Source organism: Phodopus roborovskii, unplaced genomic scaffold, assembly GCF_943737965.1.
Source record: "Phodopus roborovskii unplaced genomic scaffold, PHOROB, whole genome shotgun sequence".
Lineage (NCBI taxonomy): Eukaryota > Metazoa > Chordata > Mammalia > Rodentia > Cricetidae > Phodopus > Phodopus roborovskii.
This window is the reverse complement of record NW_026126636.1, coordinates 9,803,014-9,830,914: the sequence shown is the minus strand read 5'-3', so window position 1 is coordinate 9,830,914 and position 27,901 is coordinate 9,803,014. Positions and strand designations below refer to the sequence as shown.

Below are 27,901 nucleotides of genomic sequence, written 5' to 3'. Positions count from 1 at the left end.
TCAGTGGCCCGGGCAGCAGGGTCCAGAACCCCACTGCGGCGTGCCCAGCTCCCTGATAGATTTTATTGCACTTAAAGAAAGCTCTCTTCCTCTCTGCTGGCCCCACCCCACAGGGGCTGGCAAACTCTACCACCACGCTCAGCAGCCAGGTCCTGAATGGGGCCAGGGGGCCATCGTGATCTGTCCTGCCTCCTACCCCTCCCCAGAACCAGAGCAGCCGCGTGGCCAGAGACCCTGGAGAGCTTCTCCCGTCCCCTTCCTCCTGTCCACCCCAGCCCCAACCTGGAGAGCGAGAGGGGCAGACACATAAATACGTGCTTTGCTTTCAAGTCTGGGAAGCCTCTCCCAGCCCTGCGCCCCTTGTGGCTGTAGTGTTCCTGCAGCGAGGCCTGGGGTACCCCGCCTGGCTTCCTGGGGGACTAGGCGGGGAGTCGGCAGATCCTTGGGATGGCTTCAGCTCATCACAGAGCAGCCGGAACTAAAGAACTGGGGAGCAGAGGTGGGGATGGTCAGCGCGCATGCGTGTGGTAGAGGGGCGCAGTTCCCACTCGGGCACCAACTTACAGTGTCACAGTGTGTCCCGCGGGGCCTCCTGGCTGGCCTCTAGGAGCAGTTCCTCCAGCTTGCGGGCGCCCTGGGGGCGGTGCAGCGCTGCAGGTGGTAGGCGCAGCCCCCTCAGAGGCAGGTGGGGCACGGCCTCGCCCCTCCAGCCCACACGGCCCCCCCGCCCAGGGAGGGCCCCGGGGCCCAGAGTAGGACTCAACGATCCGATCCGGTCCTTTCTCCTATCCCTTTCGGGCCCACCCACAGGCCTATCCCCTGCCTCTCCTTACCGTGCTCCCGGCTGCAGCTGCCCCCCTTAGCCTCCAGCCCTGGGGGTGGCTCTGGGGGCAGTGCGAGGGCAAACTCAGGCTTCAGGCCGTTGGGCAGAGGCTGCCCTGCCTGAGATGGCTCCGGCTGGAGCTGAGCCTCGGATGACTCTGGGTCCCGGATGTCCATGGTCTGAGATGGTGGAGAGGCAGGTGGGGAGGGAGGAGAGGGTGGAGGGGAGGAGACGAAGGTCGGGGGGACAGGGGGCTCTGGCCTCTCGGGTGGACTCTCCACCCGGGTCACCACAAACACCTTGTGGCCTCGGCCCGGGCTGGAGACAGAAATGCGCTGCTCAGTGGGGGAGGCGGGGCTGCCTGGGGGGCTCCGGTCCCCGGGGCCGAGGGAGTCCGTGGAGGGCATGAGGGCAGGGCAGGGGGCTGAGGGACTCTGCTCAGCGCCGCCCTCATCCCTCTGCTGGTCCTCCTGCTTCTCCTCTTCCTCCTCCTGCTCCTCCCGGTCCGAGTCCGAGTCCGAGTCCGGGCCAGGGGCCCCATTGTGTGCCCCCTCGGCTGGCAGGTCCCCAGGCTCTCCCAGGGGCTGGGGCGCGGTGACGGTGATCTCGGGCATGGAGACCGACAGCTGCGGCTTCTCCTCCCGCTCTCGCACCAGCACGAAGTTGCGCTTGCAGCCGTTCTGGATCTCGGCCAGTAGTGCCTTCTGCGTCTCAATGAAGGTCTTCACCTGTGGGACCCGGCCTGCTAGGGCTCTGTGTGGCCTCTGCCCCACCCTGCCCCACGCACCCTCCTGCCCGCCTGCCCGCCCGCCCGCGGCAGCGCTGGTACAGACGCACGCGCCCTCACCGCCTCCTTCTTGGGCTCTCGGTCCAGGTCCAGGCGAAGCAGGGAGTGGTTCACCTTGAGGGCCAAGGACAGCGCCATGAGCCCGCCCGTCTTGATCTCGTTCTCCCGGAGGTCCAGTCTCAGGAGGCGGGGGCTCTCGGCGATGAACTCTGCCACGGCCACCGCGCCTGGGAGGGGGACCGCAGGGGCTGGCCACGGGCCCCATGCCTGGCCGCTGGCCGGCCGCCCTGCCGAGCCCCGCTGGCCCATGCGCGCCTGGCCCGAATCCTACCCTCGCATGTGAGCTTGGTTGAGGCCAGGCCGAGGCGCAGCACACTCCGGTTGCTGATGAGTCCATTCTTGAGGTTGCGCACACCCTCGTTCCCAATGGGGTTGTGGCCCAGGTTCAAGGTCTCCAGACTCTGTGTGTGCGGCTGGAAGGGACAGGAAGGTGAGGAGGGGAAACCATGGTGGAGGAAAGGCCAGCAAGGTGCCAGGAAAGGAGGCAGAAAGAGGAGCCGAGGCACGTGTGCTCTGTCTCCCAGCACAATCTACCGCAGGCAGGCCTGTGAAACGCAAGTCCTTCCCACGCTGGCTCTCCCCTCGCCCACACTGCCCACACTGCCCACTCCCGCAGAGTCCACGTGGCCCCCATATCCACCGCCTCCCGGCCCTCACCCTGCCTGTCTCTGAATGGCTTAAGGACCCCTCTTGTGGGAGGGGACCTGGGCACTGAGCACAAAAGAACCCCCTTTCCCTGGGAGTGTTCCTACCTGCTCCAATTACTTTATATATTATGTGATAACAAAAAAGACTAAAAACTTACTGGCTGCTTCCAGAAACATTAACTTTTTAGGCCAACATGCTCAGTGTGTGCAAAGCACTGTCCTATGTAGTCTGTACAAAAAGACAATTAAAGAAACAGGGCCCAGGCCCGCAGTGGTGCATCTCTGAGTTCTAGGCCAGCCTGCTGCTCTACAAAGCAAGTCCAGGACAGTCAGAGCAGCACAGAGATACCCAGTCTTCAAAGAAAGAAAGAAGAGAGAAAAAAATGAAAGAAAGAAAAAAAAAGAAATGAAGGAAGGAAGAAAGATAATGGAAGAAACAGGGCCAGGGCTAGCTGGATGGCTCGAGGATCCGAGTTCTATACCTGTGATATTTATACATGGTAGAAGGAGAAAATGGACTCCTGCAAGCTGTCCTCTGACCTCAACATTCGAGCACCTGCATGTGTGTTCGCGCACACACATGCACGTGTACACACATGTGTGCGCGCACACACAAAGACGTAAATGTAATAAAACATTTAAAAATTAAATATGTTGGCGCCAGGCTGGAGGTGCTGACGAACCAGGCCCTGAACTCACCAGCGCCATGCCCAAGAAGGCCATGCCTGTGTGTGTGAGCTGGTTGTTCCACAGCACCAGGGTCACCAGACCCTTCTTCTGCTCCTTGAGCCCCTCGCAGATGTAGGCCAGACCTAGGGAAGGCGGGTGATCAGTGCCTCTTCCATCCCAGAGGCTCTGGCCTGGCTTCTGAGACTCTCCTGCATGGGAGCCCTATCAGGGCTGGAACTGTCTTCCCTGCCAGCTGTGAATAGGCCACACTGTGTCCAGGACCCCCACCCCCAGCACAGGGCTGAGCACAGTGAGCGCTGGGTGACAGCGAGGACAGAGCACACAGGCGCACCTGAGTCTAGCACATGGTTGTTTCTCAGGTCCAGGATTTGCAGGGAGCAATTGAACTTGAGCAAGTTGCCCAGCTGGGCTGAGTCCTGCAGGCCATTGAGCTTGTTGTCTGCTAAGTACAGCTCCCGTAGGTTCATGTTCATCTTCAGAGCTGTGGCTGGAGAGCGAGTGGGTGGGGGTGACTGCCGGCCCTCGTCCTGGGTCACCTGTCCAGCAGCAGGCCTTACGGACACAGACTTACCCAGCAGCATGAGGGGCCTCCCAGACAGGCTGGCATTCTCCAGATGCAGCACTGCCAGGCTGCTGCGGATGCGTAGAGCGCGGGCCACAAAGGGCGCAGAATGGTCCAGCAGGGGTGTGTTGCGGGCATCTAGGTATTGTAGGCAACTTGTCTGGTGGGGACAGGTCAGGGGATGGGTCATTTTGCAGTCACAGCTAGCACCTGGGTTTTACACAGGAGGCCTGTGTCTGAGTCCCCTGAGTGCTGTTATGGGAGCCCCCCTCTTCCCAGAGTCCCATCTCCTTCCTGCGCCAGTCTTTGCAAGGGCGAGTAAAGCAGGGCTGGCGGCACTGCCACGTTCTAAGGACCAGGCTAGGGAGGGGAGGAGGGGTGCATGACCGTGTGGGAGGGCAGGGGGGACAGGCGGGCACTGAGCAGGTACCCACCTTGCGCATCATGTGGGCAGCAGCCTGCCAGCCCCGGGTGCCAATGTGCTTGTTGAAGGAGATGTTGAGGTGGGTGGCTGACTCGTAGTACTCAATCATGTCAAAGAGGGCGGACGCACCCTGGGGACAGGCACAGGTGGGCTTGGCCTCAGGTCAGAGGGAAACATGGGCTGTGCCACGGGCTTGCTGGGCAGGCAAGAGCCTCAGAATGTCAGGTATGCCCTGGACGACCCGGGAGGGCGGGGCCCCAAACCCTCGGAGGCTGCAGCCTCCCCCAGGTGCCTACCTCTCGGCCCTGCACTGTGACAGCCAAGAAAGCTCCCGGTGGCCACACTTGCCCCTCACCCGGCTCCCAGGCCTTGTCTTCAGGCCTTAGGCCCACCCTGGTCACATCAGGTACCCCCTTCTGGTGTTCACGAGGCCCTGCCCTTGCCTTCTCCGTCCCCAAGCCTCACGAGGGCCTAGGAGCCTGGGGGCAGCAGGGCTCTTACGTCTTCATCCAAGTTGGTCTGTTCCAGGTCCACAACCTTGAACTGCAGCCTCTTAAAGACCTCCTCCAGAGCCTCACAGGCCTTGTAGTCAAGCTTCTCCCCTGGGAAGGAAGGGGTGGGCACCTTTATGTGGAGAGGCCACACCACCACCAGCCCATCTCCTGCGGAAGCCACCAAACCCCGGACAGCCTGCTAACCCTGGGGACACACCTTTCAGGTCCAGGCAGTTGATGCGTTGCTCAAGGTCCGTGAACTCCTAAGAAAGCAGGATAGGGCTGGTCAAAGCAGGTAAGACACCCCAGCAACTGGAGGGCCCGCCAGTGGGGCCATCAAGGCTCAGCGGGCTCTGCCGAGCCCTCCAGTGAGGCGGCATCTGGAATGGGGCTGGCTCTGAGCACCCAGGGCATGAGATGACTCTGCCCTGCCCAGGGAGTCACAGCCACATCACCCACCTGGTACAGTCAGGTGAGGGCACCCAGCATCTCTGGAGAGATATCCAGAGTCAAAGGTGGCACTCAGCAAAAGACATAAAGGCACTAGATCAGGCGTTCCCTCAGCTCCTTCCTGTGGGGCCCGCCTAACCTACACACACGCCAGACAGGCTAAGGCTGGCTTCACAGCACACTTCACTGATAAAATGCTAAGGTCTAGTCAGCCTCAGACGCCACACTGAGTGGCTTTCCCTGGAAGGCGAGGCCCTGCTCTGCTAACCCTGCAGCGTAGACACAGGCCTGCAACACTAGAACAAAGACCCAGACACCCCTTGCAAGGAAGGGCTCTGTGGAGGGGGGTGGGCTATGGGTGGGCAGGGTCTGTCCACACTCACACTAACTCAGACAGTGCTTGGTGCCGGCCCTTCTGAGCTAGAAACTCCTACAAGCTCTCCAACAGACCGAGGTAGGGCCTTCTGGGATATGGGGGAAAAGGAAAGAGATGACGACGACGAGTCTTCTGTTTTCCATATCTATATTTAGACTCTTTTTCCGTGTGTGTGTGTGTGTGTGTGTGTGTGTGTGTGTGTGTGTGTATGCTCACATCATTGTGCACTGATGTGGAATAACCCTTTTGTATACTGTGTTGCTTTCTTTGTTAATAAAAAGCGATTGGCTGGTAGCCAGGCAGGTATTATCGGCAAAACAGCCAGACTTGGGAAGAACAGCGAAGTCAGACGAGACACCAGCCAGCCACCACGGAAGCAGGGCCAGGTGGTAAATGAGGTAACCAGCTACAGGCCTCATGGCAAAGCATAGATAAGAGATAAGCGTTCATTTAGTCAGGCCTTGGTGGCACACGCCTTTAGTCCCATCACTGAGAAGGCAGATCTCTGTGAGTTCGAGGCCAGCCTGGTCTACAGAGCCAGTTGCAGGGCAGCCTCCAAAGCTACACAGAGAAACCCTGTCTCAAAAAACTCAAGAAAAAAAAAAAGACAGAGAGAGAGATGGGTTAATTAAAGTGTAAGAGTCAGGTAGTAACATGCCTGAGCTATTGGCCCATTGGCCCAGCATTTCTAATTTACATTAAGTCTGAGAGTCAGTTATTGCCGGGACAGGGAAACCCCACCCACGGTGCAATCAGTTCTCTACTTCTACCGTGTGGGGACTAGCACACCCAGGTTGTCAGGCTTGCCAGCAAGCACCATTGCCACTGAGCCAGCTTGTTTTTGATTTTGGGGACGAACAGGGTTTCATATAGCCCAGGCTAGCCTCAAACTCATTATGTAGCTGAGGATGTCCTTGAGCTCTGTCCTCCTGCCTCTACCCTCTAAGTGCTGGGACGACAGCCAGCGCTGGTTTCTGTTAACTTCCCAAACAGCAGAGAGCATACACCACGGTTCAGGTCCAGACTTTTGAGTCAGCCTGAGTACGAGCCCAGGCTGACGCTTGCCTTAGAAGTCACAGATAAGAATGAATTTCAGCGTTCAGACTTGAAGGGACTGACAAGATGACTTGTCTGAGGACAGACTTCTCTGGGGCTGACAGGTTAAGAAGTAGCTATCACTTTATGTGATTCTGGATTGTTGCTAACTTCACAGCTGAACTAAGGATTTCTGCAGCTGTCCTTACACAGGCCCTGGCTCGGGGGCAAGCTGGCTGGGCAGGCCCCAGGGCTGTGCGGCCCCCCCCCAGGCACTCACACACGCACGCACGCAGAGGCACCGGCAGAACACTTAGTGAGTGTCCCCATCCCCTCATACCTGCAGCTGCCTGAGGAGCTTGGGGATCTGTCTGCAGTTCAGCTTCTGGCAGGCCTGCCTGTAGGCACTGATCACTTCATCCACGGTCACGTTTTGGGCTGCGGGCAAAGGAGCAGGCTCAGACTCCACAGCCCTTGTTTGCTGCCTTGCAGGGCCCTCCCTTCCTCTGGCCCAACAGCAGCGTGACAGAGCAGGGGTCATCGGCATCGCGCACACAGCTAGCATGGCCCTCTACGAAGTGCTGGGCTCTGGGGCAGCCACAGAGACATCCCCAGCCCGTTTACACGTTCCCTCCCTACCACATGGGGAGCACTAGCTGGGCAGGCCATCTCCACGTCCCCAGCAAAGCCAGCACGCACCAGGCTTAGGGCAGGCATTTGGCTCTGCGGGTGCTCGAGTTTCATTTTTGTGACAAACACCCTGACAAAAAGCACCCCGGGAGGACGGGTCATGAAGGAGCTCTAGACAACCGCTCACCCCACACCTGCTGAGGGGCTGAGGTGAATGAACCTATGCTGGCAGCCCATGAAGCCATGTCCACACAGTGACAATCAAGAAAGCCTCCAGATGTGCCCACAGCTCCAGCTGGTGTAGGCCATCCCTCGTTAAAACACTTCCTCAAACCACCCCTCCCACACGGGGATGGCTTGACATCCAGCCCAACAACCTGAGTTGGATCCCTGAACCCACGTGGTGGAAGGAGAGGACCAACACTCCCAACTTGTCTCCAACTTCACAAGTGTGCCTGGTGCAAGTGACACCCACCACCACAACATAAACAACATAAATAAACAATGCAGTCTTTTTATTAAAAAAGGCAGGTGGTGGCGCTCGCCTTTAATCCCTGTCCCACCCCCTGTGTGTGTGTGTTTTGTTTTGAGACAAGGTTTCTCTGTATAGTCCTGACTGTCTGGACAGCAGGCTGACCTCAAACTCAGAGATCCATCTGCCTTTGCCTTCCGAGTGCTGGGAATAAAAGCGTGTGCCACCATGCCTGGCTAAGACATGTCGTTATCTGTGAGAGGTCTCATTAGGACCCCTGTCTGCTTTGAAATGGCTGACCGCCCTGCCTCGGCCTCTTGAATGCTGGGTTACATGTATGTGCCACTGCGCTCTGCTTATTTTGATGGAAGAATGAAGGCTCACTTCAACTCCAAGAGACAAAGCTCAAAGAGATCAGGAACTTTCCCCTAGGGCACACAGCTGGTATAAGGTACAGCCAGGATTTGAACTCTCCCAACTCTCCAATTCTTCCCTCCTGAAACACAGCTCATGGCTAACCATGCCCTTCAGTCTTATACCTTTCTGTCTGCTCAGATCTGCTTCTTCTGAACTTTTAAGAAAAATACATTTAAGCCAGGCATTGCAGTTACTAAGGAGGCAGAGGCAGAAGGATCCAAAGTGCAAAGGCCAGCTTGAGCAACTTAGTGAAACCCTCATGAAATTACAAATAAATAAATAAATAATAAATAAATAAATAAATAAATGGGGGGGGGGCTGGAGGGATAGATAGCTGTTCTACCAGAGGTCCTGGGTCCAATTCCTAGCAACCACATGGTGGCTCACAACCACCTGTAATGAGATCTGGTGCCCTCTTCTGGCCTGTAAGCAGAACATTATATGCATAATAAATCTTTAAAAATTATGAATGAATAAACAATAGTTTGATGGCAGAGCACCAGCCTAGAGTCCCCCAGTGGAGTGTTGGGGATGTGGTCAGCGATGGAAAGATTACAGAAAGTCCTAGTTTACATCTCCAGTACCCCATGAGCCCCACAAGATAATGAAGTGACAAATGTCCTCATATGACATACATATTGAAGATTCCGGGTGCTCACAACCACTTTGAAAACGGCATCAATTACAGACACTTGCACGGGGCTATTCAAGTGACCACAAATAGAAGGGGACAATTTTAAAAGGTGGTCAGCTGTATCCAGTTGGCCTTTTTTTATAAGTCTGTTTAATATTTTACCTCTAAAGGTCACTCTGAAGAGTCCCAGGGTTTACCAGAGGGCGCCAGTGAGACTCCAAACAGACATGTGGTTCAATAAAGGCCACAGGTCCAGGCCAGTGGCATCAGCTGGGCTAATATGGGCTGCTCTGTCATCGCTGGCAGTTCCCAGCCCTGCAGTCAACAGGAAGACTGACAGCACAGGCTGTTATGGGGCCACACGCACAGAATCTTAGGTGCACAGGCTGGGGCAGGAGGGGCTGTTATGGGACACACGCACAGAATCTTAGGTGCACAGGCTGGGGCAGGAGGGGCTGTTATGGGGCACACGCACAGAATCTTAGGTGCACAGGCTGGGGCAGGAGGGGCTGTTATGGGGACACACGCACAGAATCTTAGGTGCACAGGCTGGGGCAGGAGGGGCTGTTATGGGGCACACGCACAGAATCTTAGGTGCACAGGCTGGGGCAGGAGGGGCTGTTATGGGGACACACGCACAGAATCTTAGGTGCACAGGCTGGGGCAGGAGGGGCTGTTATGGGGCACACGCACAGAATCTTAGGTGCACAGGCTGGGGCAGGAGGGGCTGTTATGGGGCACACGCACAGAATCTTAGGTGCACAGGCTGGGGCAGGAGGGGCTGTTATGGGACACACGCACAGAATCTTAGGTGCACAGGCTGGGGCAGGAGGGGCTGTTATGGGGACACACGCACAGAATCTTAGGTGCACAGGCTGGGGCAGGAGGGGTCAAGGACAACCTGGGCAGTGCAGTGAGACTGACTCAAAATAAAACTTCAGAGGAGGCTGGGGTACAGCTCCTAGTGCCGTAACAGTGACACTAATACCGGGCTGGAGACACGGCTCAGAGGCTAAGAGCACTGGCTGCTCTTCCAGAGGACCTGAGTTCAATTCCTAGGACCCACGTGCTGGCCCACAACTGTCTGTAACTCCGGTCCCAAGGGAGCTGATGCTCTCTTCTGGTCTCTGTGAGCATCAGGCATGCCTGTGGTATACAGACATACATGTCTGAATAAAAATGACAACTGCAAGAAGGAAAAAAGAAAATGACAACTGCATTTTATCGATTTCCCACTTTTTAAAAATTTATATCTATTTGCATTGATATTTGGCCTGCATGCATGTCTGTGTGAGGGTGTCAGATCTTGGAGTTACAGACGGTTGTGAGCTGCCATGTGGGTGCTGGGAATTGAACCGGGGATCTCTGGAAGAGCAGCCAGTGCTCTTAACTGATGAGCCACCTCTCCAGCCCCCATTTCCCACCTTCTAAGTAGTGACAGATACAGTAAAGAAGAGCAGGGACTCAAAGCTGGCCCTGTGACACCTGTGCTGTGGCACCTGTGCTGTGACACCTGTGCTGTGACACCTGTGCTGTGACACCTGTGCTGTGACACCTGTGCTGTGGCACCTGTGCTGTGGCACCTGTGCTGTGGCACCTGTGCTGTGGCACCTGTGCTGTGACACCTGTGCTGTGGCACCTGTGCTGTGACACCTGTGCTGTGACACCTGTGCTGTGGCACCTGTGCTGTGGCACCTGTGCTGTGGCACCTGTGCTGTGGCACCTGTGCTGTGACACCTGTGCTGTGACACCTGTGCTGTGGCGGCCCTGGCCTACCACAGCTGGCTCCACTGTACCGGGAGTCATCAGTGTGAGCGACAGAACATCAGCAGTGCAGACAAAGGAGAAACTGAGCAGCTCGGGAGCCAGCAGTTCTCTTTGTGAAGCAGGATTGGAGAGACAGACGGTTCAGGGTTGAGAACACTTGCTTTTCTTGCAGAGGACCCGGGTTCCGTTCCCAGCATCCACCCAGGCAACCCAAACCATTTACAACTTCAACATCCCGCTCTGGCCTCCAAGGGCACAAATACAGTACACATATATACGCACCCAGGCACATACTCATACAGGGTTTCTCTGTGTAGCCCCGGCTGTCCCGGAACGCTATAGACCAGGCTGGCTTTGAACTCACAGAGATCTGCCTGCCTCTGCCTCCCTAGTGCTGGGATTAAAGGTGTGTGCATCACCTGGCTAAATAAATAAATCTTAGCAGAGAAAAAGACGCAGGTCAATACAGTGCTTGCTATGTTGAGGGAGGCCCGGGAGGCCCAGTGCAGCAGGCTGTGGAACGGTCGTGGAGCCCAGCTCAGGTTCAACCTCCGTACCAAGGGATGGACAGCTGTCCAGTGAAATGGTTGTCAGAGAGGAAAAAGTCTCTCTCTCTCCGTGTGTGTGTGTGTGTGTGTGTGTGTGTTCCAAAGAAGGCTGTGCTGGAGTGGGCACACCCAGGTGACAAATTAGACTAAAAGCCACATTCTGATCCTTGCTCTCACAAGACTGGACAAATGACCCTGCGATCTCTCTGAAGAGCCACCAGTCTCAGGGACAAGTGACATGAGGAAACCAGAGAACCAGCTGACTCTGTCAGCAGGGACACAGCTGGGGAGGAGTCAGTAGCAGTGGCTTATTTTTGGTCTTCAGAATTCTCTCACTTACGTTTTTTTCCTTATGACAGGGACACCTTAGAAAGTCCAGGCTGGCCTTGAACCCATGACCTTTGTGCCCTGGCCTCACTAGCACTGGGACTCCATGCATGGCTAAGGAGTTTGTACAGGCAACTTCATTTGGCCAGGTCTGGGACTGATCCCAGAGACAGGCCCACTTCCGTGTCCATCTTATACAGGGAAGCCCGCCAGGGGGCAGGGTATCTGCCTAGTCCCAGAGCCAGAGGAGGCAGGCCTCTGAAACAGGAGCCAGCCCCGGCTTTTCACCGCCTCAGCAATGGAGGTGGGGGTGTGGGGGGGTACGGGCTCGTCATTCAAGGAAGAGCCACCGGGGACAGATCTGAGTTCCATAAGAGAAGACTGCAGCATGGCTGGCTGGCAAGGCCTCAGCCCTTGGGCCCCTCTCCCCAGGGACAGGGAGAAATGTGATGCCGAGCGAGCGAGCGAGCGAGCGTCAGGTGACCCTGCCAGGAGGCCTGAGCTCACATGTGCACACATGTGCTAGGGTGTGGATGGAATGCAGGCATGAGGCGGCAGTATGCTAAGCCACCCCCAGCTTCTGGGAGCTGGTAGGAAATGGGTGGCCCGTGGGGGTCCCCGCCAGAGACCACTGCACCCTGGCTCTATGCTGCCCTCATGGGGAACAAGCTCTGTGCTCCCTGGTGCCCGGCATGGACAAGGAGACCTGGAGGCCAGGCTCACAGTGCTGGCTCACTGGCAAGGCCCCAGTTAATGAGCCCCTGGGTGATCTGTGGGCACCACCGAGAGCCCCCGTGCCTGGCAACGTATAGACTGTGTTGCTATTATGGAACAGAGAAAGAGACCAGCTGGCAAATGGAGAGGGGCTGGTCCCCAGGCAGCGGCCTTAGGGAGTAGGTCTGCCCCTTAGTTCAGCAGGCATCAAACCCCAGCCCAGTGGGGGCTCAGAGTGGGGACACAGAGCGCAGCACCTGGTGGCAGCAGCCCTTGGAATGCCCTGTGGTGTAGGACAGACAGTAAGGACAGAGGGAGACAAGACTGAAGGCTTGGGCGGCAGGAGCCACTGAGGCAGGAGCGGGGGGGGGGGGGGGGCTGCTGAGGCTCCAGGGAGGACTGTGTCTTCTGTAGGGACAGGAGGAGGCCACCTCATGTGGCACAGCTGAGGAGCGGGCCCGGCAGACCCCACAGGAGCCCGGACAGCTGCAACAGGCCCACACCTAGAGCAGGGGCTCGGGGTGGAAGGCAGGACAGAGGGGGCAAGTCCAGAACCTCAGGCTGAGCTGCATCATGGCCAGGGAGTGTTCTTCCAGCCAGGCGGCAGAGGCCAGGCTCCGTGCAGGACACTGCTGCTGTAGTGACTGACGGCTGTGGCTGCAGCAGGTGAACGGTGCATGGGCACACCCACGCCAGGCCGTCTTAATGAATCAAGAGCTTCCTCCGCAAACACTCGGGTCAGCTCCTCAGACTCCAAGTGAGGGTCTCACTTCACTTCAGGGGAGGGACATAAATTAGCAAACTGAGTCTTATGCTCAAACCAGATGTTCACAGCTGGGCCTCCCGGTGCCTCACCCTCTCCCGGCCCCTGGTTGGTCCCTTTGCCCTCTCTCCTCTCCTGCCCTGCCCCGCCCCGCCCCGCCCCACCCTCAGCCAGTCTATTCAGCTGGCCGCCTTCAGTCTGGACTCCTGTAGAAGCCTGTGGCTGTACTCTCTCTATACCCACAACAGACCCTTTTTCTCAGCCACACCTGCAAGTGCTCAGTCACATAGCCCTAGTTAGCATGGAATACACAGGGGACCCCTCCCTCAGCCTCCCAAACCCCGGGACCACAGATGGACACTGCCATGCTTGTCCCTATTCTCAGCACCGCGCCCTGGGGACGTATCCAGACACTCAGTCACTTAGAAAATCCATGGTGGCCCACATCTATAATGCTAGCACCATGGGGGCCGAGGCAGAAGGGTTAACCTGAACTCGTGGCCAGTCTAGGCTACAGGGGGAAGGAGACTCTGCGGTGGCTAAAGTTGTGCCTTAAATTACTGTGTTCAACTATCTGTAAAAACGAAGCTGCCTCTAACCTGTAAGCCCCACTTGCCCTAGGATAGATAATTTCCTGGAATGGCGGAAGCTGGTCTTTATGGAAGATAACAAGCCATGTGGTTTTGCTCCTGTGAACAAGCCTGTTTGCCCCAACTGCACAGGCAGGAAGTTCGTCAGGGTGTACGCTCGCCCCCATTGGACAAAGAGCTCGGGTTAATGTAATCTGGTGCCATTCTCTGGGAACCCTGGGTATGAGCCGGCCAGCGTCCATTGTCCTGGTCAGGATTTAATACAGCTTGCTTCAGATCTGGCTCAGAAGCTGTGGGAGTGGTCCTATTTTCATGTGGTAGAATTGGCAACTTCACATCAGTAAACTAGGGACAACTTTCTGCTGTCCTCAAGAGGCCAGGCTCCTGGCAGAGCGTTTGAGAGTCAGATACAGAGAGGGGAGGGGCGGGCACAGTGGGGCTCGGAGAGGGAGGGATGTGGGGTGCAGCGGCCACCATGCTCACTGGAGAGGTCCCTGTTCCTCAGCAAGCCTTGGCTTCCCTTAGCTGTGCCGGGACACTGCCTCTCAGGGACACCTGCACACTCTTCCCTCAGCGTCTGCGGGGGTGGGGGCCCACACACACACACACACACACACACACGCCTCAGGGTGTGAGGGCACAGGAGGAGTGGAGAAGCTGCCTGGGAACTGGGTGAGTACTGACAGTATGGCCACACAGCCAGCTGCACGCAGTCTCAAACAGCATCGCTGAGAGTGTGCATGGCCTTTCCTGTGAGCTGTCTCGTCTGGGGATGCCAGGGTGGCACTGGAAGTGGGAGCTATTCACAGCCCGCAGTGGAAGAGAGCTCCTTCCTAACACACACTGGGGCTGTGACCATAGGGACCTGGCACCGTCCACTCCTGGAACCCTGAGACAGGGGGAGCGGAGCAGTGTGGGGGGCTACTGTGGCCAGGAGGCAGCCCCTCAGGGGGAGTTTCTCTCCTAAGTCCTACCCCAGCCTTCTGAGGGGGTCTTCAATACTGACTGTCCTCTGAGTTGGCTTTGGGCTCCTAATCCTCTGCCTCCATGCCTGGGTACTGCGTCTCCTAAGAAAAATACACGGGAGCAGGTTGAGCTGTATCACCTCTGCTTTCAAGATGGGTCAGCAATCAGAAGCTTGGGGGGAGGCACGCTGCTGGGCGGACTAGGGGAGACATGTGGAAGCCCTTTCTATTGGCAAAGCCAGGCCAGGGGACAGAGGCACAGAGCCGCTGATCCAACCCGCTGAAGGTTCACTTGCCCAGGCTAAGTGAAAGGTTATTCACCACAGCATGCTCTGCTGGCATCAGCCAGCATCAGTGAGGCCGGAGGCTCACCCAGGTCATGGACATACCATGGAGAATAAGCCCAGTAAAAGTGTCGGAGACCCGGTAAAGGAGCAGACCAGAGTGGATGCCCAACGGTGACATGATGTCCTGCAAACCAAACCCTACAGCTTCACTGCTACCCACTGCTACCACCCTGCCCACAAGCTCCCCAGCCCTGCCGAGGGCAGAGACCAGTCATCAGAAGATGAGAGACCCCAGAGCATCACCCCAGGAAGGCAAGCCGACCTCCTCCGGTCATCACTGTGTTCAGACATGATACTGGCACATGGCCAGCCGTGCTGGTAAGTTCCCTGCGCAGACTGAAACCCCAAAATGAAGTGTGGCCCACGCTGGGGAGGGGCTTCATCTCCTCCATGTGTGCACCTGGCTGTAACACGGAAAATAAAAGATCCAGAGACAGATACTGGGGTTCAAGCTTCAGGTTGAAGACCAGAGAAGCAAAGCAGCCAAGTCAGTAGATTTTACCCTCTGCCAAGCTGAAATGGCAATCCTCAGAGACAAAAGTTCTTAGCTCTGGTCCCCTCCTCCTCCTGTTCCTTCTCTGCCCAGCCACATCACTCTGGTCTCCATCACCCTAGTGCTGGGATTAAAGGCGTGTGACTCCACGTGCTGAGCTCATCTTCCTGTAAACTGTTTCTTTTGGGATTGAATCAATTGCAAGTAGTCAGTGTGGCCTTGAACTATCAGATCTGTCCACCTCTCAGTCCTGAGTCCTGGGATTAAAGGAGTGTACCACTATTGCCTGACCTCCATAGTTTGTGGCTGACTTTGCTTTCTGAAACCTCAGACAAGCTTTAGTAAATTATAAATAATGTGCCACCACACTACACCCTCCTTCCTGCCCTGTGTGCTGTACCTTCAGCCAACCTGTCACTCAGGCCTCAGCTCTCCCAGCACCTTCCCTTGGAAGCTGTACGGCCTGGACACACATAGCCAGCCTACAAGGGTCTGACTGTGGCTCACTCTGGTCCTAGCCTATGTGAGCGGGGTCATAAAAAGCAGAAAACGTTTCTGAACTTGCAATAACCAAAGTAAGGCATGAGTGTGTGGCAGCACGCTCTGGGGCTATCTCCTGCAGCTGCACTGCAGCCTCGGCCCCGAACACACATGCACACCTTGCAATCACCACGAAGCACCTCAGCTTAGATCCTGACTATCATATGGGAAATGGAGGGCTTTTACAGCACACTCGAGGCTTTCCACTCGGACGGCACAGAGCAGGGCACCACAGGCAATAAGCTAACCCTTCCCGGCTATCAATCCGCAGCAGGTGTGGGTGAGTGGTGTGCTGTGTTAAACAGCAGGCTTACCCAATTAGTACGCACATTTTAGTCTCTTACATTTATTTCCTGTGTGTGCACACTTGGAGGTCGGAGGTCAACTGCAAGAGTTGGCTTTCTCCTTCCACCATGTAGCTCTGGGGACTCAGACTCAAGTCAACAGGCTGGGCAGCAATGACTTTACCACCCGAGCCATCTTGTGTGCCTGGCTTTAGTTTTCCAAGTTATTTAAAATAATTTAGGAGCTAGAGAGATAGCTCAGTGGGTGAGAGCATTTGTTACTCCCTCGGCAGGCTGGAATTCAGCTCCCAGGACACACACATGGGTTCGTAATGGCTTACAGTGCCAGCTCCAGGGGACCCAATGTCCTCTTCTGGCCTCTGAGAGCACTCCATTGCATGCAGCATACTCTCTGACTCTGTCTCTCTCTATCTCTGTCTCTCTCTCACACACACACATACACCGCCCTTGCTTTTCTGAGTGGTCACCATTGTGTGTTGCAGACACAAAGGCCCTTGTGCCGAGAGCACTAGGGAACCAGGAATGGGAAACATGCAGGGGCCTCTCCTAATGGAGGAGATAAAACACCTGTTTTCCCACCCAGAAGGCTGGGAGTGACCCTTTTGCTATCTGTGGTGGCAGACCTCACCCACCTTTGGATATCAGATCTCTCCCAAATTCCCCAAAAACGATTATCCCAGACTCTCCCTCCCTAGCTCCCAGGTACAAAAGCCATGGGGGGGGGGTGTCACACGTACTTTGCAGACTTCTGACCTTTACCTTATCAGAGACCACACTAGACACTAGGCCTTTTAGCTATGGGACCCTGGCGGTCTACAGATGTCTACACAGACCTCAGGGTCACATGTCCTTTGTAAGGAGTTTCTAAGCAGTCACACCTTAAGCTTTACTGTGCTCCTGGATTTGGACTGATTGCTGCCTGGAAACTCTCCCCCAAATTGTACTTGTTTAATACGCTGACAATGAGCCTCCTGGCTCGGACTCCCAAACCCGATCCAGTGTAAGAGTCATCTGCATCAGGTTTCCATCCTCACCCCTTCCCTGCCTGGACACCTGAAGGGTCAGAGGTGCACGTGAATGCCCACCAGCGATGCCGAGAGGCAAGCATCAGGTCCTTATCAGGCCATGCTCCCGAGCCATTATCGGTTCCTAGTGGTGATGTTGAATTGGAAATGGACGGTGACCACTGAGCTAGGAAAGGCCCCCGGGACTCTCACAGGTGGCTTCCTCAGTGTGGTCTGACCTATCCCAGCACGGGTAGGCTCCCTCTCGGGTGACTGTGGAGCTGCTGCCAACCCCCTCACCCCAGTCTTGTCTCTCACACCTCCCTCTCTGGACGGTGAGGTAGGACACGTCTGTCCTGGCCACTACTGTACCCTTAGTATGGGGCTGGGCACAGAACTTAAGTCTGGTTGGATGAAGATCTGAACAACCATGAGGGTACATCTAGCCCGGTGCTGGGAAGAGAATAAGGTCACCATGGGATTGTCGCTGACGGAAAGCTTTCTGCAGGCTTTCCTCTATGGCCCCAGCAGGAGGGGCTCCCCACAGGGATGTGTGCACCACAGGACACAGGTGACACTGCCTCATGACATGCGTGCACCATCACAACAGAGAAAACAGTGAGCAGTGAGGACAGAGCTGGGAGTCGGGGACTTGGACTACTCAGGATGGCCAGGCTGTGTGGCCTAAGACAGAGCAGCAGAGGCGGCGCTGCAGACAGGGAGAGGGCCGCGTGGTCCAAAAGTAAGGTATGCACCGCTCCCATGTACCTGGTGTCCCCGATGACCTGCGGACCCAAATGTTGCAGGCCCTGCCTCTTATTTCATGCCTGGCTCTTCATACCCAGAAAACAACCAATGACACACAGAGAGACTTCTAGAAGCAGTGAGTGAACCAGTTCAGCTGGTAGCTGGTAGCAAGGGGCCCAAGCTTTGTAAACAGCAGCAGTGACCATCACAGTCCAAGGCCAAACACCTTGGTGGCCAGGTGACGGGAGAGCAGAACAAACAGCTCCAGCTGCAGAGGGAGGGTCACTATACCTGTCTCAACCCAACTGCGTCCTGGAAACCCTGCTCACACACCCACTGTTTGCCCTTAAATATTTACCCAGGACTAGGTAGCTGAGGAGGAGTGCAGACCAGGACCTGGCATCGGGTGGGGCTGAGGAACCATCTCTCAGTGTGTCCAGGGGCAAAGCAAATAAATGCTTTGCCCCCAGGAGGTAAAACTGTATACAGGCCCTGGAGGGCTCAGTGGCCCAGAGAAGCAGGACAGGCCGCACTGAGGTTTTATAGGCCATGTCTGCAACCTACCCCCATCTCCACAATGGGGCAAGCACTTCACACTCCCGACACGTGTGGGTGCCTAGAACTGGGGGCTACACAGAGCTGAGCCCTGTAGTCCACACAGCTCACACTCATGCCAGCTACAACATCCTCGTGGGAGGGGCGGGAGGGACTGGAGGGGCGCATGCCTTTATCCCAGCCTCTGGAGGCAGAGGCAGGCGGATCCATCTAAGTGAAGCCAACCTTGGCTATAAGAGAGACTCTTAAGGAAACAGGACAAAACACAGTGAGATCCCATTTCTTGCCCCAGGGCAGAACCACAATCGGAAGGGCAGAGAGCAGCAAGGGCTGCTGTCCTTCACACCCTGCCGGGGCAAGGTCACACAGCAGGTCTGGAGGGGGGGGGTGGCTCTCTACCCTACAGGTGGGTCCACCACAGTTGAGTTCCCAGACCCTCCTCCCAGGTTCTGGGCTGGAACCACACATACTGCCAAGGGCCTTGAACACTGCCTTGGTGCAGTGGACCAGTCCAACTAGGCAAACTAGGAACAGATGGCCTGCGACACACCTCAGTTCTGAACCGCATTCCCAGCAGCATGGTGAGGTGTCAGAAGACCGGGCACCCTGTCTCCAGGCTTTTCTTGACCCATCCTGCTGCCCTGGGCCACTGAGACCAGCACCCACCACTTCCCTCACTGCCCTATCAGGTTCTGGCTGAAGCCACATACGGTGCCATGTGGTGTGGGCTGTGGGGAAATGCCCTCTGGCCTCCTGGCGGTCTCAGACAGGAGAGCGCATCAGCAGATCTACAGTCTGAGAGTTATGGTCAGTGTGTGCACAGGACCACCGATCCAGACAGATGCAGTGTGGGGCCCTCCTGCACCTTCAACCTTAAAGGGAGCCAGGGGCACAGGCCAGGTGAATCCAGTGGCAGCCAGGAAGGGAGGAGCTCATTACCGGCCGACCGTGAGCTGTGATAAGGGTCTAAGTGTAAGCTGAGGGAGATAGCAGGCTACTTTTCCAGACCTCCAGGGCAGGGGGGCAGGGGGGCAGGGGGGCAGGGGGCAGGGGGGCAGGCTGGGCGCACACTGGCTCTTAGGCTGCAGACAGGCAGGGGCCAAAAGAGACAAGGTCTGGACAAAGGCCACCTCCAGGAACTCACACCTGGAGTCCCAGCACTTACCAGCCTAAGGCAAGAGGATCTTGAGTTCCAGGACAGCCTGGGCTACACAGTCTCAAAACTGTCTCAAAAATAACACAAGGGCCAAGTATGGTGATTAACAGCCTGTAAACCCATCACTTGGGGGTAGACACAAGAGGTCAGGGAGTTCAAGCACATCCTCAAGTTACTTATTATGAAGCCACTCAGGACTGTAGGTCTCTACCTTAAAAACAAACCAATACTTGGAAGGACGGGGTGGTCAGACACCTACAATCCTGGTACAGATGAAGCAGAAAGGCCACTCGATGGTCAAGGCCAGTCTGGGTTATCATCTGAAAACCACCAAATAAATGCTTTCATACATGGGGGAGGGGAGTCAAGCGGGGGGGGGGGGTGAGGGCTTGACCACACCCCCTCCAGCCCCATTCTGATCTGAAGTGCTCCAAGGTGGCCGAAGACACACTGTCCCCAAGTCCTTCAATTTCTATGGCTCCTCCCAGAGCCAGATGCATAGTAAGATGTGTCCCCGCAGCTTCCAGCCTAGTGGGGGAGATGGACCCAAACAAAAGTCAGTGTGAGGCGGCACCGGGCGCTAGGGGAGGGATTCGTGGGAGGTGGTGCCCCCAGGTAGGATGAGCGAGAGGATCAGCAAGGGAACCTCAGTCTGAGGGGTGGTGGGGCCGGGGGCTGGGCACTGGTGTGGGCATCATCCTGGGACTCTAGAGCTTGCCCAGCACAGGGGAATGTCAGAACCCTCCTGGACAGCCAGCTCCTCCCCTGAGGCCCTCTTCCTGCTACAATAACACAGAGCTAAAACCTAGTAAGGGACGAGTAAGAGGGGGCTTTGAGGGTTCCCTTTAGCGCCGTGATTACCTTCCCCAGCATCACCATGCCCTCATGGAAAAGCCTGGACCCCTGCTCATCCTCTGGCAGCCTCACCCTCCCTTCCCTAGCCCCGCCCTTCCCCTCTCTGGGGAACCAGCCCCAGCGGTGCTCTGCACAGACAGGGTCCTGTGACTGCAAAGCTGACAGCTGCAGCCTCTGAGACAGACGAAGGGAAGAAGGGAGAGGAGGGTGTGAGGGGTCCCGAGCTGCAGCTGGCAGGTGGGCCACCCACCAGATCAAGCAGGGAGGCCGCGCCTGCTGCAATCACCAGCCTGCAGGCTCCGCTGGGAGGGGAGAGGGTGCTGGGCCAGACACATGAGCACAGCGAGCAGTGGCAGCAGACACTTCCAGTGCCACCCCCAGCAGGCAACAGTCCCTGCAGCCGCCTAGAGAAAGTGTAGGGAGGAAGACAACGTGAGGCTGACTGTGAGCCACCATCATCGCCCAGCCAGCCACATCATCCATCGCAGCCCTGCCCACGATGGAGGCTGGGAGCTAGGAAGGGCGAGAATCTCAGCATTCCCAATGTGGGGACACAGCCAAGCCCTGTACCTCTCTCTAAGGACGCTGGCAGCCAGCCGCAGAGCTCCTTCCTGGAACTGGGGGCTCTCCACACCACCAGACACACCAAATGCCTACGCAGAGAGATGCAGCCTTCAGAGGGGACAGACCTGGGCCTACAGCGGCATCTAAAGGCACCATGAGCCACCCCCCAAGAAGGGCACCTATAGCCCTGGGCTGGGCCCAGATGCATGCTTCCCTTCACCAGTTTCCTGCCCCTCCTCTTCCCAAAGTCAAACAATTTGACAGAGAACTCCAAGTCTCTGCCAAGCAGACGAGGCACAAGAGTACCTGTCCAAGGTCGCAGCCTGGGTGTGGTGTGGAGAAGTTGCTCCTGACCACAAGTCACCAGCCTTCCTCACAGAAAGGGGAGGTAAAGACAGCCACCTCACTCTCAGCAGCGGAGCCACACAGGCTGACAGGTGGCAGGCACACTTAATCCCTACAGCATGCTTGTTTGTTCTAGTATACATCAATGCCATCCTCAGGCCACAACCAAGCGGGCTGGCTCCTGAGGAAGGAAGCTCACTGGCCCCATTCTGCACCTGGTGCCATTGACATATTGCAGATGGAGCCCCACCCCCTCAAGCTCCACGTTTTCCTCCCAGGGACCCTTGAACCACAACTTTTCTGGTCAGGCTGTGGTGGCGCACACCTTTGATCCTAGCAACTTGGCCTCGGTAGGCAGGGCAAGGCAGAGTTCTGTGAGGTTGGGGTTGGCCTGGCCTATAAAACAAGTTCCAGAACAGTCAGGGTCGTTACACAGAGAAACACTGTCTTGAAAACCAAAGAGAAAAAAAAAGGAAAGAAATTTTCTGGATTTATTGAGCTGCAAGGTTACGCAGGGTTGTAAGTAACCTGAGGGACTGTGGAGGTCCTGGAAGAGGCTTGGGTGGGCTGCACTGGAGAGCAAGAGTGAAGGAATGGAAGAGATGAGAAGCCAGAGACCCTGGGGTGGGGTGGGGTGCACTAGTCACCTCACAGGTGAACCAATCGCCAGCAATGACTCAGATCAGAGCCAATTATCATTGCCGGAGGAGGCAGCTTGGAAGGAGTACTTTCCTAGCATCCAGGAGGGCCTGGGTTCAATACGAACCACAAAATCCCAGACACGGTTGTCTCCTGCACACAGCACTGGAGGGTGCGGCAGGAGATCACGGCGAGCCTGGACTCAGCCTGGGCTACTGTGAGAGCATGCCTCAAGCGCAGGACGCAGGTAGCGCTGCACACCTTTAACCCTGCCCTGAAGACAGAGGCAGGCAGACCCCAGGGTTTTGAGGCCTACCTGGTCTATGCAGTTCCAGACCAGCCAGTTAAAGCTCTTAAAGAACTAACGTGTCCAGGTGTAGTGGCACACACATTTAATCCTAGCACTTAGGCAGGTGGATCTCTGTGAGTTTGAGGCCTGTCTGGTCCACAGAGCAAATTCCAGGACAGTCAGGGCTACACACACAGGGCTACTCAACAAGACAAAAGGAAAACAGTAATGTACATGTAAACACACACACACACACACACCCCGAAGCAAGCCAGCCCCTGCAGACCCACCCCCACCCCCTGTTTACTAGCTGTTTCTATAGCCTTGCTCGGCCCCCTGTGTCTCCCAGGCTTTTCTGTCCTTGCACGTTTGTCTAGCTGATTGTGTCATTAGTCCCCACAAATTTGCAACTGCTCCACACCAGGCTGACTCCAAGGACTTCTCAGCAGACACCCTGTCCTCCCTCACCCCCCACCCCAGGCCTCAGTCTAGGATCTCTGGTCATCTTACCAGGCAGTGGTGACTGCCCCTGAGTCACTTGTGTGACAAGAACCCACAGCAGCACCATAAAAGTGTGTCCTACAGGTGAAGGTGCGGACAAGCTGCTCGCAGAGGTAGAGCAGGAGCCGCTTTCCCCTGAGAGCCACAGTGAAGGCCCTGGCTGTCACCTCTAGTTTAGATGAAGTTACGCTGCCTCCGGGTTAGATGCACTTGCCTTTGGTCCTGCGCAAGTACGGGCTCTAGGAGTGTGTGTCCCGTGCCCCCCCCCCCCAGCCCTGCCCTTTCTTGGCAACTGTGTGACAAAGGCAGGTGAGTCGCTTTCATTCTCAGGGCCTCTAGTCCTCACACCAGATGCCTACACGCTGGGGCATGAGCACCGGAGCCAAACCTCAGGTCACAAGAGCCTGGGAAGGAAGGTCTGTTGTGCAGAACCAAGCCCCTGAGGCCTGCAGCAGGCCCAGCCCAGGCCAGGGCTCCCAGATCCTAACCCTTTTGGAGCCCTGCCCTGGAGGCACTATGTGCTCAGGGACTGTGCCCAGCCACAGCCCTGAGTGCTTCAGTGGGGCTCAGGAGTGTTGCCAACACCTGCCTGGCACCGTGGAGGAAGAGCCCTGTGCTGGCACAAAGCGGATTAACTGCTCCAGAGCTTCCTCCCAAGCACCACCACAGGGTATCACCTTCATGCCCCCCTCGTGTGCACCTAGAACCAGACTGGGCTTGGAGCAATGACCTGTTTCACCTTTGAAGTGCAGTTAGCACAGGAACTCAAATCAGGGACCCAAGGTTAGGGTTGGGGAGGGTTGTCACACATCTTTAATCCCAGTACTAGGGAGGAAAGGCGGATCTCTGAGTTCGAGTCCAGCCTGGTCTACAGAGCGAGTTCCAGAGCAGCCAGGGCCACACTCACAAACCCTGTATGGAAAAACAACACACACAAACAAACTAAAAAAAAAAAAAGAAGTAAGCTGGGCACCAGGGGCGCACAGGCCAGAGAGAGGCAGCCTGGAGCACCAGCTGGAAGCGACAAGTGCCCAGTCTTCAGCATTCGGCAGGCCGGACAGGCTGGCAGCGCCCGGCCTCTGAGCATCAGTTCCCTGGAGACCTACCCCAGAGTACGGGGCGAGCGAGCCTGAAGGAAAGGGAGGGGTGTAAGGGCCCAAAGCACTGTGTGGCCGGCAGGGCAGTGACAGGAGCAGGCTCTCTCCACACTGCACTCTCCTGGGGACTGAGGACGGGGACTGAGGACGGGGACTGAGGACAGGACGGGGACTGAGGACGCAGCAGCCCTGCCTACTCCCCAATGTTGTCTCAACAGCAGCGTCTCCCAGAGCCAAGGGGTGTGTGTGCTTCACCTGTCAAACCAGTTGGAGGAGTAAGGGCAGGAGGAACAAACAGTAAGGCTGTCTGTTCTGGCCGGCAGTCTGTCCGGCTAGGCCACTGCCCCCTCCAGCCTCCCTTAGATCCCAGGTGGCCAGGGACGGTCACAGGAACTTCAGGAGAAGTGTCCTGGTGGGAAGCGCCAGGACTGGGTGAGAGCTGGCCGTGCGCCACCGTCAGTGGGAACGGCAGGGCAGTTGTGTGTCACGGTGTCATGTGCCTGGATCACACGTCCCTCTCACAAGCCTGCCTGGCAAACCCAGACTCTAGCGGGGCCTGCTGGGCCCACTGAGCGCTTTGTTGTGGTTTGGCCTGGACGGGGCTGCTGGTCCCTGGAGGAGCTAGGGCCCAGAGGCTGCCTCTCATCCGTGGAGGCCTGGCCAGCCCCCTCTTCCGTGCCCACATGCCCAACGCGCCTCTGCCACTCACGACTCTCACGGCCTCCCCACCCCCAAGCCTCACTTCCCACCCCACACCTGGCTGCAGCTCCCAAGCCATGGCCTCCCCACCCTCCCATCCCGCCAACTACAGCCAAGGCCCACTGGCCCCGATTTAGAGAGGAAGCCACAGGGCAGGCACAGCACACACTGTGGGGTTCCCGAAGCCTCCCTCAGGCTCATCACACTGCTACAGGGCTGCAGGTGTGGCAGAAAGTGAGCTAAAAGGCCAGCTCCCATCCCTGCCGGGGGACTAAGGAGAATTAGAACACCTGCCCCCCACCCCACCCCACCCCACTGACAAGGAACAGGACAGGTCCTTAGATCAGCCCACATCAAGGGGCCTGGCCCTCAGACAGGCACCTAGAACCCCAGACAGCCCATCCCCCCTCCGGCTAGGGCTGAGTGGGGGCTGGTGCTGGCAGACTCCTTCAGAGCTGTCCCCCTGCCCCAGGCTTCCTTTACTTCCCCACACCCAGTCAGCTCTCCCATCTGTCTCCATGAGAAGAACAGACTTGACACAACCGAGTCCCTCAATTGAGACCCTCCAATGACTGTCACTCAGGGCACTGTTCGGGGTCATCACTCTTCCACGAGGCCCAAATTGATATACCCATGCTACGCAGGCTCAGAGGCCAGATGTCACAACAGCTGCTGCCCCTGGTCCAGGCCAGACGCCGGCTCTCAACTGGGCGGTCACCAACCCTCTGACCCCACCAAGCTTCCTATCCTCCCCCCCCAGTTCCCAGCCCATGGACAACCCTGCTGAACCCCTGTGCACCTGCCCCTAGATGCTGATGGTTCCACAAGTCTCTCTGTCCAAACTGGCCACCTTCACAATCCTTCCCCTGTAGAGGCCAAGTCTTCAAGCCTATTCCCAGCCTGCAGCCACAGCTGCCTCTCTACCCTCTCCTCCAAAAATGAGCCCTGAGTAGTCCCTGTGGTCACTCTGGAAAGCTGGAGGAATGACAGCCTCCCTGGCCTGGGAGGCATCATCACCTGTACCTGTCACCCTTACCAGTAGCAATCCAATCAGCTGCTTTACAAGACAGGGACTTAGAGGAGCTGTCTTGTTTAATGCTTACAACTGGAAAATTAGCACCTTCATTTGGAGAGAGAGAGCAGAGGCTGGAGGGGAAACCGCTTTCTCGACTGACAGACCTTTCAGGGCATGGCGGGTCCTGCTGCTGTCCCAGAGCTTGGAGACAGGGGCTGATGCAGGAGGACTACCTGCCATGCCTTTGAGACCAGCCTGGACTACCAAATTCTATCCTGTCTCAAAAACAAAACAAAGCAAAAAACCAGAGGGAGGCTACAAGTGTGGCTCTATGGCAGAATGCTTGCGTGGCATTATAGAAGCCCTGAGCTCCATCCCCAGCCCTGCATAAAATAAGTGTTAGCACAGACCTGTAAGCCCATCATTCAGGAATGGAGGCAGGAGGACCAGAAGTTCAAAGTCACCCTTAGCTATATACACACAGCCTGTGCTGTAAGACAGTCTCGGGAAACTTAGATTTAATTAAAAATAATAATAATAAAAGGCTTGCCCTTTCCAGGGAAGCTATGGGCCAGAAACTTAAAGTGCTCTTACCTCCAAGCCCACACTATCTGAACCCTCATCCTGGAAGGCCCTGGCACAGTCAGTCAGTCAGTCAGTCAGTCAGTCAGTCCAGCGACCTCTCTCTAGGCCTCAAGGCTGCCTTGGTAGCCATCACAGATTTAGGAGGGCTTGACCTCACCAGGCACTCACTGTCCATGTGTGACTTCACTTAGTCTCCAGTGAACCTGGACGGATGCTTCTGTCACTCACTTTAGGGGGCAGGGCCGGGCAAGGCTCAGGGAGCTAGGGAGCCTCTCTGCAGTTGCAAAGAGCAAATGGGAAGACAGAGTGTGATCCAGCTGTCCGTCCTTCCCTTCTTTTTTCCTTTGGTTTTCTTATAGCAAAACAGGGTTTGACCACGCAGCCCAAGCCCTCCTAAAACAGCCTACACCGCTTTCTTACCCACCTCTGGATGGCCACACCGCCCCGCCTCTCCCCTTCCTGCTCTCCACACTGATCCCCAGGCTGCTGCCAGGACACAGCTGCCTCTCCCTGTCCTCAGCACCAGTTCCCAGAAGTTCAGAACCCCAAACAGACCACCCGGCCCCTGGCCAGCTCCTCAGGCCAAGGCCTGGGTCTCTTTGATAATTACTAGTCAAACTGGCATTTGTGGCAGGCTCCCATATCATTTCCTGCAAACCAGTTCCCCACCCCCACACACATCAAAGCCACCAGCTGCCCACTCTGCTGCCCACTGGGCAGCAGTGTCTGTTCCCGGACTAAGCAGGTTAGCTTCTAAGAACACGGCCACTGGGCACCGTCGCTCCACAGGGTCCACCCCAGCAAAGCAGACTTCGTCAGCACAGAAACGGGATCCACCTGTGTCCATCTTCCCAGTGACCTTTCACCTGCCCAGGCCATTGAAGCCAATGCACTCCTCCAAGGGTCCTTTCGGTCCTACCACCCCCCACCAACCTTTTCCGAAAGACCTAGACCTATGGGTCTTCCCATATCCCAACACACAAGCACCTGGCTTTCACCCTCTGTTCACCGAGTAGGTAAAATTCCCTAAGTCCTTCCCCAGGAAGACCCTGCTCGAAGCCGGGCTGGCTCCACGTCCTGCTGCGGCTGAACTTGGCTGTGGAATTGCTCGCCCACCGGCAAACTGGCCACCACGTCCTATGCTTTCCTGTCTGCTGCCCCTGCCCCTCTTTTCCCAGTCCAAGGGTTTCCCGACCTCTCGACGCAGTCCGTGTTTATTCCCTTTCCTCCTTCCAGCCAGGAGAGCGGCGGCGGCGGCCGGAGCCACCCTCTGCCTGGGGATCTGCAGACCGGCAGCTTCCCTGTCGTCAGCCCGTGCACCCAGACACCCCCGCCCCATACTGTGGACCGGCTCTCCCCGTCCACCCCTGGACGTGCTATGAACTCAAAGGCTGGCTGCCAGAGTCCCCGACGGTCAGGGTTTGAGATCCCCCGGCCCCGGCCCGTGCATCTGCCCAACAACTCTGCCTCCAACCCCAGCTCTAACCTAGGCACCGCTCCTGAGTCACCTCCGTGCCGGTCGGCGCCGTCGCGGTCCCGCCCGCCCGGCCGCCCGCCCGCCCGGCCCTCGGCTCGTGCCCGCAAGCCAGCCTCGCCGGAGCTACCGTGTCTCCAGGGGTCTTTGGGTTCCACGGCTCCGGACACGATGTCCTCGTCCGACGGGAACGTGACGCGCTTGGCTGAAGCCTTGAGGCGCCCGTCGGCCGGGGGCGAGGCCGCGCTAGGAGAGCCGGCTTCGGCCGGGGCCTCCTCGGCGTCCGCGTCGGCGTCGGCGCCGGCGCCCGGCCCGGGCGGAGCCTCCTGCGGCGGGATCTCCATCGCCGCCGCCGCCTCCTCCTCACGGGGGCCCCGGGGACATGCCCCGGGCCCCGGACTCGTCTCTCCGGGTCCGCCCGCCGTTCCGGACCATGGGCTTCGCCGCTGCTTCAGGCGCCGCCTCCGTCGTCGTCGTCGTCGCCGCCGCCGCCGCCGCCGCCGGGAGCCCCAACGC

General features: G+C 57.2%; 1 protein-coding gene across 2 annotated transcripts; it reads right to left on the bottom strand.

Moving 5' to 3' along the window:
* Positions 1–301: 301 nt before the first annotated feature.
* Positions 302–27,901, bottom strand: Ppp1r37 (protein phosphatase 1 regulatory subunit 37). 2 transcript variants are annotated; one of them, XM_051206955.1, is made up of 13 exons: positions 27,516–27,901; positions 6,689–6,786; positions 4,705–4,750; positions 4,495–4,595; positions 4,004–4,123; positions 3,579–3,729; positions 3,339–3,494; positions 3,017–3,129; positions 1,942–2,083; positions 1,671–1,837; positions 834–1,551; positions 565–651; positions 303–486 (listed from the first exon to the last, which is right to left on the bottom strand). In XM_051206955.1, exons 1-12 carry the CDS (start codon positions 27,727–27,729, stop codon positions 569–571), a joined length of 2,109 nt encoding a protein of 702 aa, XP_051062912.1. In that variant the 5' UTR covers positions 27,730–27,901; the 3' UTR covers positions 303–486; positions 565–568. The 2 variants fall into 2 exon arrangements, with proteins under 2 accessions (XP_051062913.1, XP_051062912.1); XM_051206956.1 differs by lacking the exon at positions 565–651 and having other exon boundaries at positions 302–486.

Bases quoted from the DNA above. Each gene is read 5' to 3' on its own strand.
- Ppp1r37 (XM_051206955.1), bottom strand. From the start codon at position 27,729: ATGGAGATCCCGCCGCAGGAGGCTCCGCCCGGGCCGGGCGCCGGCGCC. The intron at 3,130-3,338 runs GTGCGCCTGTGT...CGCCTTCCCTAG, and splicing joins CAACCATGTGCTAGACTCAG to GTCTGGCCTACATCTGCGAG. The intron at 1,838-1,941 runs GTAGGATTCGGG...TCCCCCTCCCAG, and splicing joins AACCAAGCTCACATGCGAGG to GCGCGGTGGCCGTGGCAGAG.